The sequence below is a fragment of the Polypterus senegalus genome, chromosome 1 (assembly GCF_016835505.1).
Source record: "Polypterus senegalus isolate Bchr_013 chromosome 1, ASM1683550v1, whole genome shotgun sequence".
NCBI lineage: Eukaryota > Metazoa > Chordata > Cladistia > Polypteriformes > Polypteridae > Polypterus > Polypterus senegalus.
This window is the reverse complement of record NC_053154.1, coordinates 313,787,206-313,803,311: the sequence shown is the minus strand read 5'-3', so window position 1 is coordinate 313,803,311 and position 16,106 is coordinate 313,787,206. Positions and strand designations below refer to the sequence as shown.

The window sequence follows — 16,106 nt, the reverse complement described above, 5'->3', positions numbered from 1 at the left end:
CCTGGCAAGCTTCATCTCCCTTCCTTCTTGACTCTGGCTCCTGGAGTAGTGGCGGCTGGCTCCTTTTATAGGGCACCCAGGAAGAGAACTTCTTCTGACAGTGCTTCTGGGTGAGTCGGAATTGCTGCCACATAGAGCTCAGCAGTAACTGCAGCACCCCCTGGTGGTGCCCACGGAATCCAACAGGGCTACACCAAACTCCAACTCCCACGGAGCCTTGTGGGAGTCTGAATGACTGCTACAACCCAGGGGTGCTACCATCTATCACTCTGGGGGAGGTAATGCTCTGAACATGTTCTCTCCCCCGGTCCTTCCAGTATAGAGGCATCCTGGCTGGTTAAGGGCCCTGCCTGTCCGGCACAGCAACTAAAACTTGCTAGAATTTGCTGAAGGATGTTGGCCCGTGCTGTTTAGGTACCCATCTTGTGCAAACCCCCAAATGACCCTGCACTACAGCCTGTGCAGATTCATAGCTGATATCCAAATGTGCACCAACAGCAGACAACGTAATCCGTCGGTGGTCTTCTCTGATGAAGGCATTCACCATGTCAATGTGGGCTTGTGTGCGCAATATTGATGGTCGACCAAATCGAGCTTCATTGGTTACTCTTGTTCGAACCTTTTTAAAACTTCCTACCCATTCATAAACCTTTCATCAAGTCCTCCTGTTTTTACTTCCATACTGAGCCAACATCCTTCAGTGAATTTCAGCAGGTTTCACTCCTTCTGCCCAAAGAAATCTGAGTACGACACGTTAATCAACAATGGGCAATCCCTCAGCAAAGCATCCATGTTCATTTGACCTGGACTTTCAGATAGACTAACAACAGAGCACTGCATTGTGGGTGTTTTAAATTACTGTCTTACGAGGTGTGGCAGAAAAGTAATGAGACTGATTTTTTATTTACCAAAGTTTTTATTTTTTTCAAACATCAATGTTATCCCCTTCAAAGTAGTTCCCTTGGGCAGCTACACACCGATGGAGACGTTGTTCCCACTGTTGGTAGCAGCGCTGGAAGTCTTCAACCGGTATGGTCTTCAGCATGTCCGTTACACTCTTTTGGATGTTTTCTAAAGTCCAGAAATGACGTCCTTTGAGGACATTTTTCAGTTTAGGAAAAGGAAAAGTCACCGGACTGAGGTCAGGTGAATAAGGGGGCTGGGGAACCACAGGAATGCCTTTTGAGGTCAAAAAGTCTGTTATGGAGAGGGCAGTGTGACATGGGGCGTTGTCATGACGGAGCGTCCATTTGTCTGCAATGTCTGGTCTCACGCGAATGACCCTTTTTCTGAGCCTTTCAAGGACGTCTTTATAAAAAACTTGGTTGACAGTTTGTCCTGGAGGAACAAATTCTTTGTGGACGATTCCCCTTTTGCCAAATTCCGCTGTTCCATTTTGCGTGACGCACAACCAAAAACACAACTTCGCTAATAGCAGTCACAAAAATCACGTAGTTAACGAAAGGAGTTGAAACTCACACTGAGCTATGGGAGGTACTGATACGGGCTCTATCAAGGACAACAGCGCAGCGTTGCCAGATCGCTTGCAGTGTTGCCAGTCTCATTACTTTTCTGGCACACCTCGTATAGCGGGTCCGCGGCTCTAAATGGATGGCGAGTTTTTAAAAAAATAATTGACACACTCGCGGCTTAAGGAAGGGACGTGCTAGTGTGGCCGGAGGGGTTCCCAGGTGCGATGTGGGCATGGGCATACATGATGCGGGATCGCCCGGGTCTGTAATTGATGCTGGGATCTGCTGTTTGCCACACTTGTGCCACGTCCCCATGATGAAAAGTAGAAGCGCAAGTAAGGAAGGGGAGAAAAAAAGAGAAAAAGAAATGGACTGAGGTTAAGGAGAGAAGAAGGCAGGAAGCCATAAGAGTTGTGAGCAAGAGGGAGCAGGCTCACTGGATAGAATGCAGGCACCCTTCTCTGGACCTTTTCCAGTACTGCTATGTCCTTTTTGTAGCCTGGAGACCAAAACTGCACCCAGTACCCCAGATGAGGCCTCACCAGTGTGTTATAAAGCTTGAGCAGAACCTCCTTGGACTCCACACATCAATGTGCTATATAACCTGACATTCCGTTAGTCTTCTTAATGGCTTCTGAACTGTCTGGCTGTTGATAGTGTTGAGACCACTAGGACCCCTAACTATTTCTTATAAGGTGGACTTGTGTATTCAGATTAGAACATTAGAACATTTACGACAAGAACAGGCCATTCAGCCCAGCTAAGCTTGCCAGTCCTATCAACTTCATTCTTCAGAATAACATCAAGTTGAGGTCTCTAAAGTCCTCCTGTCTACCACCCTACTTGGTCACTTATTCCAAATGTCTTTGGCTTTCTGTATGAAGAAAAACTTCCTAATGTTTGTGTGAAGTTTCCCCTTAACAAGTTTCCAACTCTGTCCCCATGCCTTTGATTTAATCATTTTAAAGTCACCATCGTGATCCACTGGACTAATTCCCTTCACAATTTTAAACACTTCAGTCAGGTCTCCTCTTTTGTTTAAACTGTAAAGGCTCAGCTCTTTTAATCTTTCCTCATAACTCATCCCCTGTAGCCCTGGACAGCCTAGTTGCTCTTCTCTTGACTTTTTCTTGTGCTGCTATGTCCTTTTTGTAGCCTGGAGACCCAAACTGCACCCAGCACTCCAGATGAGGCCTCACCAGTGTGTTATAAAGACTGAGTAGAACCTCCTTGGACTTGCAATCCACACATCAAGGCGCGATATAACCTGCCATTCTGTTAACCTTCTTAATGGCTTCTGAACACTGTCAGACAGTTGATAGTGACAAGTCCATTATGTCTCCTAAATCCTTCTTGTAAGGCGTACTTGTGTATTCAAATTAGAACATTAGAACATTCGAGATAAGAACAGGCCATTCAGCCCAACAAAGCTCACCAGTCCTGTCCATCCACTTCATTCTTAAGAATAACATCAGTTTTTAAATAAATAATCTCCACATTCACGGCTTAAGGAGGGGACGTGGTACTGTGGCCGGAGGGGTTCCCATGTGCGATGTGGGCATGGGCATTTCCACACTGAAGTGCACAGATGTGGGATTGCCCATGTCTGTAATTGATGCTGGGATCTGCTAATTGCCACACTTGTGCCACGTCCCCATTATGAAACGGAGAAGCGCGAGTGAGGAAGGGAGAACAAAAGAGACAAAGAAACGGACGTAGGTTAAGGAGAGGCAGGAAGCAATAATAGTCGGTGAGTAAGAGGGAGCAGGCTCGCTGGATAGAAGGCAGGCAGCTGGGAGGAGAGCCCCTTAAGAGGAGTGTTTGGCCGACACTCAGTGGTGGCAGTAGAAACCGGTCACTCCAGCTGAACGATTGTGAGGAGTTGGAGTGACCGGGAGTATGGACAGCTCGTCGTGTAAGGCCAAGAAGGCAGTGGAAGTCAACGAGGCTTGGGATGGAGAGTCCCAGTTTGAGCGCCCTGGTCAGACATTTCACCTGCTCTGAGCCAGCTTTGGCACTGGTAGCACACTGGGGGGAAAAACAAAAACTACTGGGATCCCCTCCCCAGGATCCAGTTTTTGGATTCCAAGGTAATCTGTCTTGTCTATATGGTCCTAGAGAGTAACTATGCAAAATATAGTCCAGATCAATCAAAGGGTGTAGGATTGTATAAGGAACAGATAGACATTCTATTTCATCTATCTAGCTAAGTGTGTAGGTCAAAGTAATGAGATGAAATGGAAGATCATAAAAAATGAAAAATGTTTATGTCAGCTGTAGCCAATGAAGGTGCTTTAGAACATCTGAACAACTGAGAAGAGAACAAGACGTTCTGACAGTGAGGCCCACCTGTCCTATTTATGTTGATGGTCCAGAATATCTTCAAGTCAACATGTGAAAGTCCCTAAAGTTCTACTGCCTACCACAAGACTTGGTCACTTATTCAATGCATCTGCGGATCTCTGTTTGAAGAAAAACTTGCTAATATTTGTACGAAATTTACCCTTAAGAAGTTTTTAAATGTGTCCCCGTGTTTTTGATGAACTCATTTTAAAGTCACCGTCTCGATCCACTGGATTAATTCCCTTCATGAGTTTTAGCACTCAGGTCTCCTCTATGTATATGTATGTAAACATATGTATGTATATATATGTATATGTATGTATGTATATATATATATATATGTATATATATATGTGTATATATATGTATATATATATATATATGTATATATATGTATATGTATATGTATATGTATATGTATATATATATATATATATATATATGTATATGTATATGTATATACACTCACCTAAAGGATTATTAGGAACACCTGTTCAATTTCTCATTAATGCAATTATCTAATCAACCAATCACATGGCAGTTGCTTCAATGCATTTAGGGGTGTGGTCCTGGTCAAGACAATCTCCTGAACTCCAAACTGAATGTCAGAATGACAAAGAAAGGTGATTTAAGCAATTTTGAGCGTGGCATGGTTGTTGGTGCCAGGCGGGCCGGTCTGAGTATTTCACTATCTGCTCAGTTACTGGGATTTTCTAGGGTTTACAAAGAATGGTGTGAAAAGGGAAAAACATCCAGCATGCGGCAGTCCTGTGGCGAAAATGCCTTGTTGATGCTAGAAGTCAGAGGAGAATGGGCCGACTGATTCAAGCTGATAGAAGAGCAACTTTGACTGAAATAACCACTCGTTACAACCGAGGTATGCAGCAAAGCATTTGTGAAGCCACAACCGCACAACCTTGAGGCGGATGGGCTACAACAGCAGAAGACCCCACCGGGTACCACTCATCTCCACTACAAATAGGAAAAAGAGGCTACAATTTGCACGAGCTCACCAAAATTGGACAGTTGAAGACTGGAAAAATGTTGACTAGTCTGATGAGTCTCGATTTCTGTTGAGACATTCAAATGGTAGAGTCAGAATTTGGCGTAAACAGAATGAGAACATGGATCCAACATGCCTTGTTACCACTGTGCAGGCTGGTGGTGGTGGTATAATGGTGTGGGGGATGTTTTCTTGGCACACTTTAGGCCCCTTTGTGCCAATTGGGCATCATTTAAATGCCAAGGGCTACCTGAGCATTGTTTCTGACCATGTCCATCCCTTCATGACCACCATGTACCCATCCTCTGATGGCTGCTTCCAGCAGGATAATGCACCATGTCACAAAGCTCGACTGATTTCAAATTGGTTTCTTGAACATGACAATGAGTTCACTGTACTAAAATGGCCCCCACAGTCACCAGATCTCAACCCAATAGAGCATCTTTGGGATGTGGTGGAACGGGAGCTTCGTGCCCTGGATGTGCATCCCACAAATTTCCATCAACTGCAAGATGCTATCCTATCAATATGGGCCAACATTACTAAAGAATGCTTTCAGCACCTTGTTGAATCAATGCCACGTAGAATTAAGGCAGTTCTGAAGGCGAAAGGGGGTCAAACACCGTATTAGTATGGTGGTCCTAATAATCCTTTAGGTGAGTGTATATATATGTATATATGTATATGTAGATATATATATATATACAGTACGGCCAAAAGTTTGGACACACCTCCTCATTCAATGTGTTTTCTTTATTTTCATGGCCATTTACATTGGTAGATTCTCACTGAAGGCATCAAAACTATGAATGAACACATGTGGAGTTATGTACTTAACAAAAAAAGGTGAAATAACTGAAAACATGTTTTATATTCTAGTTTCTTCAGAATAGCCACCCTTTGCTCTGATTACTGCTTTGCACACTCTTGGCATTCTCTCGATAAGCTTCAACTCGATGAGCTTAAACTGTAAAGGCTCAGCTCTTTTAATCTTTCCTTATAACTCATCCCCCTGGAGTTAGCCTAGTTGCTCTTCTTTGGACCTTTTCTAGTGTTTCTTATGTCCTTTTTGTAGCCTGGAGACCAAAACTGCAGTTGTACTCTACACATCAAGGCTCTATATAACCTGCCATTCTTTTAACCTTCTTAATGGCTTCTGAACACTGTCAGACAGTTGATAGTGACAAGTCCATTATGTCTCCTAAATCCTTCTTGTAAGGTGTACTTGTGTATTCAAATTAGAACATTAGAACATTCGAGATAAGAACAGGCCATTCAGCCCAACAAAGCTCACCGGTCCTGTCATTCTTCAAAATAACATCAAGTTGAATTTTGAAGGTCCCTACAGTCCTTCTGTCTACCACACTACTTGGTCACTTATTCCAGGTGTCTATCGTTCTTTATGTATAGAAACCTTTCCTAATGTTTGTGTGACATTTCCCCTTAACAAGTTTCTAGCTGTGTCCCCGTGTTCTTGATGAACTCGTTTGAAAGTCAACGTCGTGATCCACTGGACTAATTCCCTTAATAATTTTAATCACTTCAATCAGGTCTCTTCTTAATCTCTTAAATTGGAAGGTTCAATTCCTTCATTCTCTCCTCATAGCTTCTACTCCATAGAATTCCACACCATTACAGAGGTCATGTGAAGATTTATAACAGTTAGGACTGACTAATATGTCCTTAGATAACATTTTCTCCATTTTTTTCAAGCATTGTTAGCTTCATGGTATCTTTTCTGTCTTTCCCCAGATGAGCCACTGAAATTCCTCACTGAGCTCAAGCCACTCCGCGTGACTGAGAGGCAGACGGCCGTCTTTGAGGTGCGCCTCTCCAAGAAGACGGATCTGCCAGTGATATGGAAGGTGAAGGGCAAGGAGCTGAAGAGGGACGAGAAGTTCGACGTGTCGGTGTCCGAGGACGGCCTCACCTACACGATGAAGATCAAGGATGTGCGCCACAGTGACATTGGGGACTACTCCCTGTGCATCGGTGACATGGTGGCCTCCACGCAGCTCTTTATTGACAGTAGGTTCCGCAATTATCTTCAAGTCAGAGCATCCTCAGAGAAGCCTGGAGAAGGCATTGTAAGCATTTCAATAGATTTTCAGGAAAAACACTTACTGGTGTTCCACCCCTGAAAGCTGACGTGTTTTAGGGGGTCTTTCAGCCTTTTCGTCAATAGGCACACATAAGGCAGTTTGAGTAGCCGGGCCATACAAAGAACTCTTAAAGCTCTCAGATGTATCATCAGAATCAAGACAGGCAGACCTTCATGATACTGAGGGACTCAAAAAAGGGAATGCAGAGCGTGTTTGGACTGGACAAGCGCTGGGTGACGGCAATATAGGCACATGACCAAATGTGGGCAAACCTCAACCCATGAACTGAAATCTCATCTCTGGATTATGCGCAGTGTTACCTGTCATTATTATTACTGTCAGACGTCCATTCCATTTCCAGACCTGCTTAATCCACTTTAAACTTCCAAGAAGGCAAAGGCAATAAGCAAAAATCAGCTTTGGACAGGATGCCAGTTTACCACAGGGCACAGTCACACAGCCATGGCTGTATGATGGATGATAGGCTTGAGTCACCCTGGCATTAGGAACGACACTGTGTTGTCCTCATTAGCACTACTGTCTAAAACAATTAGTCTATTTATACAGAATATATGGCACCTTAAACACATTCACAAAATGTATCAAAAGATAATGAGTTTTTTGTGATCAATTATTTTATATTATATAGCGCTCTTCACTATAAACACACCCAAAAACTGCTGTACCAAGCAGCTGTTATATTATATAGCACCAATTATTATAACCACTAACACAAAGCTTATTACTACAAAGTCTTTAAATTATATAGCGCCTTTCACCATAAACACAATCACGAACCCTTTTACCAAACATTATTTATTTTATATAGCACTTTTCACTATAAATATGATTACAAAGTGTTTTATAAAAGTTTTTCTTTCTGTTTTGTTTTAGTTTATTTTTTACTTTTTATATTATATGGCACCTTTCACTTTGATACAACACCTTATCTTGTTTAATCAGTCACCATATAGCGCCTTTCACTACACAGAGTGTTTCACCCAACAATATAGTACAGCACTTTCACTATAAACACATTCTCAGAAATCTCAAAATGTTTTACTAAACGTTGTTATATTAAGTAGTACCTTTAAATATAAATACAATTGCAAACTGTGTTACCAGTCATCTTTTATTTCATTTGGCACCTCTCACTATAAGCACAAAGTCCTTCACCTCAGAGTCTTTATATTATGTACCACATGGTACTATGAATACAACCAGAAAATGTTTTATAAAACGATCCACTTTTTTACTTTTTGTGAGTAGTTTACTAATATAAATGATTAATATTATATAGCACCTTTAACTATTAACACAATCACAAGATGTTTTATAAAACAATATTTTCTTAATTTATTGTGATTAGTTTATTTTAGTTTGTATATCATATAGCCCCTGTTACTATTAACACAATCTCAAACTACCAAACAATCAGTTGTTATATTATTATGCACTTCTCTCTATTATAATAAAAAAATTCCTTTGATGAGACGTGACTTTTTTCAGAGAGATACTTTCACATCCCGCGAGATGAGACTTTGTGACAGGAGATTTAACCACCTGAGTTCCAGAAATAAAAGACAGAGAGTAGATGATAAAGTAGAACGTCGTAAAGAATTCAAAAACATTGGCGCGGTACACATGTGGAGCAGTTTAGAGATAATGGAAATACGAAAATTCGAAAGTCTCACAAAAATGATAGTAAAGATTGCATTAGCGCAAAAAAACGGAAATTATTACGCTGTGAAATAACGGAACAGGGAAAAGAGATCGAATATATTGTTAGGATTTAAACTTTAAGTCAGAGACTTGTAGATTGTCCAATTCGTGTCGCCATCAGGGAAAAATAGTGTTTCATCCCAATGAAGAGGCAAATCTGCGACAATTAAAAGATTTGTTGTTTGGTGAAAGTGAAATCCATATAAGCAAGCGGCAGAGACTCAAAGTGGCTGGCACATAGCGCAGGCCGGGGGGGTTGGCAAGCGAAGCGAGTAAGGGGGCAAAGCCCCCTAATTTTAATATGAAAATAATCACAAAATCAATGATAATTTTTTTTTTTTATAAATCTACTTATAAGCTTTATATTATATAGCACCTTTCACTATAAACACAATCTCATACTGTTTTACGAACCAATCATTGGTTATAATTTATAGCTGCTTTCACTGTGAATACAATTTCAAACTGTTTTACCAATCATTCTTCACATTATACTATGTACACTTATTTTATATATATCAGTCACCTGATGAGTAACCAGCCAAATATCAGATTGTGATCAGAACTATGAATGTAATACTCTGATCTACACCCTGTCTAATTACCGAACCAGCCGCCAATGGTACAATGTCTGAGGCTTTGTAACCATCCAAATAATTAGATTGTAATTCAGACCTATGCAGATATATATACAAGTCAGGAAACAAACCCTGTGCAGGGCGCCAGTCCACCTCATTGTATGTATGTGTATATATATATATATATATACTTTGTATATATGTGTGTATGTATATATATATATATATATATATATATATATATATATATATATATATATATATATATATATATATATACACACTGTGCTGGGCTGGCACCCTGCCCAGGGTTTGTTTCCTGACTTGTATATATATCTGCATAGGTCTGAATTACAATCTAATTATTGGCTCCAGCTGACCCCCGTGACCCTGTAGTTAGATTATAGCAGGATGGATGATGGATGGATGGATATATATATATATATATATATATATATATGTATATATATATATATGTATATATATATATATGTATATGTATATATATATATATATATATATATGTATATGTATATATATATATATATATATGTATATATATATATATATATACATATATATATAAATACATATATATATATATATACATATATATATATATACAGTGGAGTAGGAAAGTATTCAGACCCCTTCGATTTTTCACTCTTTGTTATATTGCAGCCATTTGCTAAAATCATTTAAATTAATTTTTTCCCTCATTAATGTACACACAGCAGCCCATATTGAGAGACAAAAAAAGAATTTTGAAATTGTTGCAGATTTATTAAAAAAGAAAAACTGAAATATCACATGGTCCTAAGTATTCAGACCCTTTGCTCAGTATTTAGTAGAAGCCCCCTTTTGAGCTAATACAGCCATGAGTCTTCTTGGGAAAGATGCAACATGTTTTTCACACCTGGATTTGGGGATCCTCTGCCATTCCTCCTTGCAGATCCTCTCCAGCTCTGTCAGGTTGGATGGTAAACGTTGGTGGACAGCCATTTTTAGGTCTCTCCAGAGATGCTCAATTGTGTTTAAGTCAGGGCTCTGGTTGGGCCATTCAAGAACAGTCACAGAGTTGTTGTGAAGCCACTCCTTTGTTATTTCAGCTGTGTGCTTAGGGTCATTGTCTCGTTGGAAGGTAAACCTTTGGCCCAGTCTGAGGTCCTTAGCACTCTGGAGAAGGTTTTTGTCCAGGATATCCCTGTACTTGGCTGCATTCATCTTTCCCTCAATTGCAACCAGTTGTCCTGTCCCTGCAGCTGAAAAACACCTCCACAGCATGATGCTGCCACCGCCATGCTTCACTGTGGGGACTGTATTGGACAAGTGATGAGCAGTGCCTGGTTGTCTCCACACACTGAGGAGAGGCAAGACACATGACAGCCCGCATGGAGTTTGCTAAAAGACACCTGAAGGACTCTGAGATGATGAGAAATAAGATTCTCTGGTCTGATGAGACCAAGATAGAACTTTTTGGCCTTAATTCTAAGCGGAATGTGTGTAGACAACAGGACGACTGGTTGCAATCGAGGGAAAGATCCCAAGTACAGGGATATCCTGGACAAAAACCTTCTCCAGAGTGCTAAGGACCTCAGACTTGGCCGAATTGATGGGGGTCTTAATACTTTCCGTACCCACTGCATACAGTATATATATATATATATATATATATATATATATATATATATATATATATATATGTATATACTGTATATAGTGGAAGGCAAATAAGGAACCAGAGAACCAAAGCACAAAACAAAAACCCATGCAACAAAATTGGGCATGTGGTGACCCAACAGAAAACATTTGTAACAACTGCCTCTGAAGGCTTCTCATAATATTCAGGTCTACTGAGTGGGTCTGTGTCTGGGAGCTCATTCTTGCAGGAGTCAGCTCCTCCAACTGAGACATCATCTTCCAATAGTCCTCAGATCCATACCGTCCTGACTGGAAGGGGTGGGGCTTAATTGAGTGGAGGCGTGACTTGGGTGCCCTCTTTGGGTGACTTCTTTGAACTAAGGAGGAGAAAAGAGTTGAAAGGTTACTGCAGATCCTTGAAGGAGATCCACAAATGCCCACGTGTGACAATATTATATGTATTGTCTTACAGGGAAGGTAAGATAAAAAACAGTATAACAACAAAAGAAAAAAGAAAACTAATTAGATTATATTAGAATTTTACCTGAGATATATATATATATATATATATATATATATATATATATATATATATATATATATATATATATATATGAACTTTTCACAACAAAGATCAGTTTTAAGATTTTAAGATCAGTTTTGGTCAAACTACAGTGAGACAACCTTCAGTTTGGAGTTTGAATGTTCTTCCTTTAGTGCTTGGGTTGTGATTTATTTTGTTTTGTTTTTTTGTTTGCCAGATTAATTTGGTTGACGATTATACATTTTTTCTGGCATCCCTCCTTGGGCTTTTTCTTGCTGTCTTGTGCCTGATGCTGCCATGATAGACTCAGGTCCTCCCCAGCCCCAATAAGTAATAAGGGGCCTCAGAAGTTGAGTCAATGGCTGTCACAAGAGTCCAGTCCAGGGCAGATAGGTTCCTTCGTTATTTGGATCTGACAGGCTTTCATGTTTCCCTATGAGATGGCCTCCATTACTGTTTCTGTCAGTCACTCTTTCAGTTTCTGTGTGTCTGCCATCAGATGTCGCAGGTCGAGTCCCTCCTTGTGATTTTCATTTTTCTCATTTCCTCCAGGAATCCCAATTAAGTTTGTGAGCAACCTGAAGAACACCCGTGTTAAGGAGAAAGGCAAAGCCCGCATGGAGTGTGAGCTCAGCTCCAAGGACGTGTTCATCAAGTGGCTGAAGGACGGCAAGGACATCACCCACAATCCTCGCTACACCTTCCTGCGTGAGGGAAAGAGAGCCGAGATTATCATCGAGGACTGTGACCTGGCCGACTCGGGAGAGTACGCGATTGTGGCAATGCAGGAGAGTGACGCCCATGAGTATGTCAGCTCTGCCAACCTGACTGTAGACGGTAGGCTTTAATGGCACCTCGTGTACCATGGGGGGTATTGGATGGGGTCTGCATCCTTCGTACATTTAGAGATGACTTCAGGACTACGCCAATGCTACTTTGGTGGCCTGCAGTTTAGGGGGATCTCTGTGCACAGCTGTCCTACTTAGGGATGATTCCTATCATGATTCGTAAATTCGTTTGAAAGATATGAAGACGTTTTAAGGGAGCGTCCAACATAAAGTAGGCCAAGATGACTCCAGGTTCTAGCTTAGGAGGATGTCCTTCATCTCAAGGTAGGTCTCGGCTCCTCTGTAAGCTGTCATTGAATTCTTTTTTTCTGCTCAAACAGAATTTGTGTTAATGGAGTATTTAGAGTCATGTGAAAAAGCAAGTGCACCCCATGGGAACAGTTCAGTTCTTTAATATATTTTAACATGCAAACGGTACCTACAGATAAAGATGGGATACCTGCATAAACACACAAAGACAATGTGCCTTTTCAATCATTGATTCAACATAAATATCCATAGATGCATTATGGTCTAGTGGGGAGAACGGGAGTCCACCCTTGGCCCTCAGAAGCTGGTGCTGCCCCATTTACCAGAAGTGACTTCCTGTATAACTGCCCAACAGTCTCTGATATCTACCTGGTGACATTTCTGACCCCTACTTCATGCGCAATTCCTGCAGCTGCAGGGTGTTTATGGTTTTCCTGGCACGTTCCTTTCCCATTTCACCATTTCAAATCAGGTCTTTTGTCCTGGCCAGTCCATAACCCTCCATTTCTTCATTTTGAGCCATTCCTTGTTGGATTAGCTTGTGTGTTATGTATCATTATTGTGCTAAATGGTCCATTGCTGGTTCACCTTCAGCCTTTGGACCGATGGTTTCACATTCTCTTCAAGCACACTTTGAAAGGATGCAGAATTCATATGAGACAAGCTGTCCAGACCCTGAGGCAGCAAATCAACACTAAACTGGAAAAAATCCCACCACTATGCTTCACAGCTGGTATGAGGTGCTTCTCCTTAAATGCTGTTTGCATCAAACATTGTGTCTTCTGTTAACTGTGGCCAAACAACTCAATCTTTGATTCATCTGTCCTCCTGGTTTTTGACCTTAGATGATCAATAGCCAACTGTAGTCTTACTCTGATGTTCTCTTTGGACAGCAAAGGCTTTTTTCCTGGCAAACCTCACCCGAAGGTCACATTGGTGCCATCCCTTTCAGATTATAGACTCCAGCACTTTGGCACCAAGAATGACCTGCAGGTACTTCATTGAAATTTTAGGGTTCTAGGGCACTTCTTTAAGTACCAAATAGTCAGTTCATGGGCTGAATTTGCTGGGTCAGCCAGTCCTGGATAAATTAGCTGGTATTTGAAATCAAAATGATGTTCCCTATAGATAACTTGCTGATTGTTTTTAAATCTCCTGCCAGACTCCTAGGCATCCACAGCCTTCTTTCTGAGGGCCTTAGAGAGCTCTTTTGATCTCGGAATGATGACACAGAACATGTTAATACAGTTAGGTCCATACATATTTGGACAGAGACAACTTTTGAATTTTAAATGAAACAACTCAGATGCAGTTGAAGTGCAGACTTTCAGCTTTAATTCAGTGGTTTGAACAAAACGATTGCATAAAAATGTGAGACAGCTAAAGTATTTTTTGAACACAATCCCTTCATTTCATGGGCTCAAAAGTAATTGGACAAATTAAATAACTGGAAATCAAATGTTCATTTCTAATATTTGGTTGAAAACCCTTTGCTGGCAATGCCAGCCTGAAGTCTTGAACTCCTGGACATCACCAGAATCTGGGTTTCCTCCTTTTTAATGCTCTGCCAGGCCTTTACTTTCAGTTGCTGTTTGTTTGTGGGCCTTTCTGTCCGAAGTTTAGTCTTCAACAAGTGAAACGCCTGCTCAGTTGGGTGAAGATCAGGTGACTGACTTGGCCATTCAAGAATTGTCCACTTCTTTGCTTTTATAAACTCCTGGGTTGCTTTGGCTGTATGTTTTGGGTCATTGTCCATCTGTATCATGAAACGCCTGCCGCCCAATCAGTTTGACATCATTTAGCTGGATATGAGCAGACAGTACATCTCTGAACACCTCAGAATTCATTCGGCTGCTTCTGTCCTGTGTCACCTCATCAATAAACACAAGTGTCCCAGTGCCACCGGCAGCCACGCACGCCCAAGCCATCACACTGCCTGACTCCACCATGTTTTACAGATGATGTGCTATGCTTTGGATATTGAGCTGTTCCACGCCTTCTCCATACTTTTTTCTTGCCATCATTCTGGTAGAGGTTGATCTTGGTTTCATCTGTCCAAAGAATGTTTTTCCAGAACTGTGCTGGCTTTTTTAGATGTTCTTCAGCAAAGTCCAATCTAGCCTATCTATTCTTGAGGCTTATGAGTGGCTGGCACCTTGCAGAGCACCCTCTGTATTTACTTTCATGCAGTCTTCTCTTGATGGTAGACTTGGATATCGATACGCCGACCCCCTGGAGAGTGTTGTTCACTTGATGGGCTGTTGTGAAGGGGTTTCTCTTCACCATGGAAATGATTCTGCGCTCATCCACCACTGTTGTCTTCCGTGGACGTCCAGGTCTTTCTGCGTTGCTGAGTTCACCAGTGCTTGCTTTCTTTCTCACGATGTACCAAACTGTAGATTTTGCCACTCGTAATATTGTAGCAATTTCACAGATGGGTTTTTTTCTGTTTTCGCAGCTTAAGGATGGCTTCTTTAACCTGCATGGAGATCTCCTTTGACCGCATGTTGTCTGTTCACAGCAAAATCTTCCACATGTAAGCACCACACCTCAAATCAACTCCAGGCCTTTTATCTGCTTAATTGATAAGACAGAAGGACGGACTTGAACACACCTGACTATCAAATAGCCTTTCAGTTAATTGTCCAATTACTTTTGAGCCCCTGAAATGAAGGGATTGTGATAAAAAATATGCTTTAGTTGCCTCACATTTTTATGCAATCGTTTTGTTCAACCCACTGAATTAAAGCTGAAAGTCTGCACTTCAACTGCGTCTGAGTTGTTTCATTTGAAATTCATTGTGATGTGCAGAACCAAAATGAGAAAAAAGTTGTCTCTGTCCAAATGTTTATGGACCTAACTGTAGTAAGGAGAATCCCAGACCCTCGATATATGAGGTTTAACTCTTTTAGGGCTGATTTTTTTTTTTTGTTTCTTTTCTCCCAGAGATGAATATTTTTCCAGAAACTTGCATTTTAAAAAAATAATAAAGAACACAAAGCACAGACCGATGTCGGGTGAACCTCGCCATAGGTGCGTCAGTTGCGTGAATGTGCTCAACTGGCAGCCATTCCCCTGGGGTCTGATCAGCTGATGCCGCTTCCTCACTCTCATTTTCGATCTCCTGATCATTCTCAACAAAATCAGAGTCCGAAAAGTCAGAGTCCGACTTAGCGATAATGTACAAGACAAAGTATTTTGCTTTCTGCATTTGCTTCGCTCCCTCGAGAGATTGCGATGCCATCCTGCCTTTGTTTACATTGCGTAACTCACACACACATGCCGGGATTAGATGGCGAGTCAACGAGTCTCACATTCCTCCAAGCAAAGAGGGCCTACCTTTAAGGTAACGGTGAGTTTTGTCACCATTAACGGCTGATCACTGGTCAATTAAAGGGAGGAGTGATGGCTCTGAGGCTAAGGATCTGCGCTGGTATCCCGAAGGTCGCTGGTTCGATTGCCAAAAGAGATCCTACTCTGCTGGGCCCTTGAGCAAGGCCCTTAACCTTCAATTGCTCCAGGGGCGCTGTACAATGGCTGACCCTGTGCTCTGACCCCAAGGGGTATGTGAAAACTAACAAATTCCTAATATAAGAAGTTGCAT

At 41.4% G+C, this 16,106-nt stretch overlaps 1 protein-coding gene across 1 annotated transcript in view; it reads left to right on the top strand.

Moving 5' to 3' along the window:
• The window catches only part of LOC120515370 (immunoglobulin superfamily member 22-like), a 185,009-nt gene that overhangs the window by 69,959 nt on the left and 98,944 nt on the right, over positions 1-16,106 (top strand). Inside the window, 2 exon segments of the mRNA XM_039736264.1 lie at positions 6,571-6,846; positions 11,958-12,242. Of these exon segments, the coding sequence (XP_039592198.1) occupies positions 6,571-6,846; positions 11,958-12,242 (561 nt within the window).